Genomic DNA, 5,039 nt, shown 5'->3' on the forward strand with positions numbered 1-5,039 from the left:
ATACCAGATTAATCACGATGACATGAATGACAGAAATCCGAAAAATGTTTCTCAAACATAGCAATTTTTTCTCAACGCTTTCCTTCTCAACCTGCCGAAAAACGCAATTTTTTCTCAACGCTTTCCTTCTCAACCTGCGGAAAAACTTACATATACGTGTAGACATACATAACTCCTGGTTGTTTCTTTCTTTTGTTTCGTGAATATATGTATTCTAGCAGCAGATTTGGAGATATTCCCAACTCAAAAGGGTTCTGAAACTCCGAATGCAGCTACTCTATCACATTAGTTTTGAGAACAAAGTATCATCTCACCAAATTCGAAGCAAAAACTGAGCAACAGATTTATAGTGTAGTAATTAAATGACAGATTACGGCATTCTATCAGCACGAGAATTCGTCCGCCAAAGCTAAAGCTAAATCAGATAACCAGTGCAAGAAAGAGCATTCATCAGCAGATAGTATGATGAAAGCTGTGTGCCTGAATAAAAGAGCAGAAGTTACAAAATAGAAGGAAATGGAACAGTATACTTGCCCACCATGAATCATGATCATCATGTAAGGAGTTTCCTATTCCTAGGATAGACTGAGCAGCTCTCATCTTTGAGGCTCTAATACTGCTTATTCATCTCAACATAATCAATGGCAATGTTGCATACACCTTCTGGAAAAGAGTTTGTTTCTTGCAATATGCAGACTGTTAGCTCTATTTAAATCTCAACTACTAACTCCGACTACAAGTGAACCATGCTACTTCTGTAAAGATTAGTTTGAACTAATATTATTCACGGACCAAGAAATGTCACACCACCTTCAAAATGATGATTGTTTTGACTTTTTCCAGCTAAAAATTGTGTAAAATAAATTAATTATCAAATAAAATATGCATTTTGTACTTGTTCTTTCTCTGGAAAAATGTTCATTGGTCAACCATTATATACATTCAGCAGGAATTTAGGGGAAATGCATTTCTAGCCACTTAAGATTCACTCTGGTCACAAGGAGCTCTAATGTTTCAAAAACAACACATTTCATAAGCTAAGTGCACCAACGCTGACAATTTTCAAAATTAACTGAAGACTGGTTGATAGACAGAATTCACTGTATATCCATCTATCAATTTGACTCAAAGAAAGATTCAACAAAAACATCTTGGCCGAGTATCTCAACAGCACTTCCAAATCATAGAGCAATAGATAAATATTAAAGATGTAAAATCCCAAAAGCAACTATATGCATTTGCATGACTACTTTTTTCTTTTTCAATTTATTTGCATGACTACTTAGCAGTTCATATTTCAGCTAAGTCTTTCTGGAAACGGTGGAAGCACAAGTCACTATAACTATAAAAATCCCTACTGGCTCTTTAAGAAAGTCAGACTTTCAGAATTAGTACATATACGACATTTATCTCAAAATAGTGTTTCCCTTTTACTGGACCGATCATGGTTCTCTTTGTATTTTTCCACTTTTTAATGGAAAAAGTCGTGAAATATCCTTATTTGGCAATTCCCTCAAATATCCAGATCCACAGATCGAAACAATACAATACGGAATCATCTTCAGAGCAGTGTATTTTAACTTAATTTGATGTCCAACTGAATATCTAATCAAGGAGCGACAGAATGTTCTTACTTCTCGAATCACCAACTACTGTAGATAAGGAAAGAACTAAATTCACAAGATATACATTCAATGAATAAAATAAATATGTTATTCATAGTTACTTTTCAGCTACACTTAAGCAGTTACTAATAGAAATTCTGGCTTTCTGTAAATGCCTTGAAGATGCATTTACTAACTAAAATTTGGAATTTTCTGCATAAGCTCATCTCTTGATACAACATCACAAGTTACTGAATGAACGCAAGGTACTCAGGAAGGAGTCAATTATCATTTAAGTTGGCCGTTGAATAGCAGAATTTAGAAAGAATTAACACAAGTGCACTATAATGATGTCACAAGAAAGGCAAACATATAGTAAAGTTACATTGGCAGGCTGCATGAAAAAATAAGGAGACAAGAAAGCACCACTTTTTGTTAAATTTCAATTATTCTACCCAAAAGCTACATTCCAACTACTGACTAAAGGGGTAAACGATCTCAAGTTGAGTTGCTGAGAAGTCATTCCCAATTTTTTAAGCAGATCATATATGTGTTGCTTCTTTTCTATCTTTAAATGCTTTCTGTCCCAGGTATGCACCACCAACTTCATTTAAATAAGGACCTACAAATACCTCAAAAAACTTGTCATCTGGCATTCTGTAAATTGCTCCAAGACGAGGCCATTTATCAATTAGATGCCGACTTTCCAAGATTCCTAAAACTTCAAACCGTGGTTTGTACCGCTTCTCGATGCTGTACATCAGTGATTTTGGATCTTTGACAATGCATGACGTTTTGTATTTCCCAGTTGCAAGCAGAACCTCTTTTACCTTCTTCATCTTATCCTCTGATACTGCAAACACCTGGGGATTCTGCCTTAACACCCTCAATATATCATCTTCCGAGAATTCCAAAATATTTCGAAAAGACTGCAACTTGAGTTCCCATCTGCCTTTTATCATTGAGCCAACAATTGCAACAGAATAAATAAACATCCTTGATCTCCTACTGACCCCCATTTCCTCAACCTTGTCTACACATTTTCTCATGTCTTCTGGCTTATACAAGAGAAATCTTGGGAGATAATTTAAAAGCATGGAAATCTGTTCCCTGGTTATGCCACAGTTTTCCAAGAATTTAACATTGGGGACCAAGTTCTTCTCCAAATCGGTTAACAGCAACCACCCAGATTGCCTTAAAGCCTTGGCCACTTTTTCGTTGGACCCCAAAAATCCCTTTAATAAAGATAATGCTGGGATGAGCCGTTTATTTGTGCTAGTGTGCAAGACTCCTGGCTCTTTTGAGATTATACTTGCAATGTCCTTCGCAGAAAAACCAAGGTCTTGGAAAATTTGGATTTTGGGCTTGATGATTTTCTCAAGACTCGCCACGAGCAAACTAGGCCTGGATTTCAAGGTTTTCTCTAACTGGGTTTTGGTAAAGCCAAACTCTTTGAAGAACAACAATATTGAATCAACATTTTTCGGGTTTTTCAAGTGGGTTACAACAGAGGAAACATGTGAAGCCACGTCAGGCGAGAGTTGGTGTCTGTGCCGCAACAATTCAAAAACTGTAGGGGTGTTCAAGGATTTACTTTCCGGAGCGGTAGAGAAGTAAAGCGCAAAAAGCGAGACAGACGTATTGGATTTTCCTATAGACGAAGAATTATCCGAAAACAAACAGGTAATATTTCTGCGCAGAAGTGCTTTCATCATGTTAAACAATTTACACTTATATCTGCAAAATCACGTAGATTTCAGAGGGAAAATTACTCGCCTATGAATGCAGCTCGTCCCAAATACAGAACTGTGTTGAAGGCTTCTCACTTGACAATTGCACAGAAATGCTTACCTGCATGACATGAGGAAGTTTCAGGATTCTTCAATTTTGCAGGAATGCTTTGCTCGCCTCGGCCATAGATGGTTCAACATTTTAGGGTTTAGGGCTCAACGGTTTTGGGTTAAATAGAACACTGAAACTCCCGAAATTGATTGTTCGGACTAAACAATCTCTAATGTCATGAATATTTATATCGTTTTTAACATATTTTGATTATTTGGTCAAAAAGACAGATTTTAAATTAATATTAAATTATTTTTTTTAACTAAAAAAATAATCAAACATAAAAAGTAATAAATAACTTCAAGTTAAAAATTAAGGGTTAATTATGTTTTAGACCCCTCTAAAAATTTACAATTACACTTTTTCTCAAAAAATCTTTTAAAAGTACACTTACACCCCTCAAAATTCTCCGTATGTAATTATCTCCTCTTAGTTAGGGTTTCAACTATAAAGGCTTACGGCATAAGAAAAAGAAATTAGATAAACTTCAATTTTGTCGATGATTCAATATTCTCCTGACAATATTTTTAAATGGGTAAATATAATATATATAAAATTCAAAGAGTGTAAATATAAAAAATATTATTCTTGAATTACAACTGTTAGATAAAAAGTAGATGTTGATGAATTAAAAAATTAGTTACTTTTTTGTATTTTTTCTGTTTACGGTATATTCCATACAAATTACCATATATATTATTTTGTCAACACTTTAACAATCCGATATAACATGAAAATTGCTGGTATTGCTAAATTTAAAGCCAATATGCCTAGAAGGTAAAATGTGAGTGAAAAAACGAATAATGTTAACTTCATCTTATATATAAAAAGAAAAAAAATAAAAAATAAGTAATTTTTTCATTTATCGATGATTACGTTTTTGTGCAATAGTTATAATTTGGGAATTATATTTTATTACAATTACGTCTTTTTTCTTTGTATATAATTTTAATTATACTTAGACCCCTCTAAAATACAAAATTATACTCTCCCCCCCGAAAAAAAAATTAATTATACTTATAGCCCCTTCAAAAATTCGCCGTTTACACCTGACCTATTTCTATTAGGGTTTGAAAATATTAATGTCAATAAAAAATTGTATAAAATCTTCAGTTTTGCCAATTCATTTCAGATTTTCATGTATATTTTTGTACATATAAAAGAATAAATATTATATATATGTGTATATATGGAGTTAAGTTAAAAATATTATATATTTTTTCCTTATAAGTAGAAAATCAGTACATGAGAATGTTAAATTATGGGAAAATTATAAATAAATATATTTTTTTTGCTAAAGTCAACATTTCCATCCACACCATAACGAAAGAAGGTCATATGTAAACAGTGGAGTTTCGGAGGGGACGTATGTTTAATTTTGTAATTTTTTTGAATAAAGTGTAATATCGCATTTTTAGAGGGAGTGTAAGTATAATTAACCTTATACGTAATGTTAAATGAAGGGTAAATTTAAAAGTTTATGTTATATTGGCGTCAATACTTTTCATCCAAAACCCTAATAGAAGGGAAACAATTGTGAAGGGAGAATCTTCGAATGGGGAGCGAGTACAATTTTAAAAGCTTTTGAGATAA

The 5,039-nt window shown here is 33.2% G+C and overlaps 1 protein-coding gene across 1 annotated transcript; it reads right to left on the reverse strand.

Annotated features, from left to right (window-relative positions):
- Positions 1 to 1,932: 1,932 nt before the first annotated feature.
- LOC105177221 (uncharacterized) lies at positions 1,933 to 3,606 on the reverse strand. Its single transcript, XM_088876154.1, has 2 exons — positions 3,456 to 3,606; positions 1,933 to 3,341 (listed from the first exon to the last, which is right to left on the reverse strand). The coding sequence occupies exons 1-2, from the start codon at positions 3,464 to 3,466 to the stop codon at positions 2,147 to 2,149; spliced, it is 1,206 nt and encodes a 401-aa protein (XP_088732280.1). The 5' UTR covers positions 3,467 to 3,606; the 3' UTR covers positions 1,933 to 2,146.
- Positions 3,607 to 5,039: the final 1,433 nt, after the last annotated feature.

Source organism: Sesamum indicum, linkage group LG2 (assembly GCF_026168435.1).
Source record: "Sesamum indicum cultivar Baizhima isolate 11 linkage group LG2, ASM2616843v1, whole genome shotgun sequence".
In the NCBI taxonomy this organism is placed as follows: Eukaryota; Viridiplantae; Streptophyta; class Magnoliopsida; order Lamiales; family Pedaliaceae; genus Sesamum; species Sesamum indicum.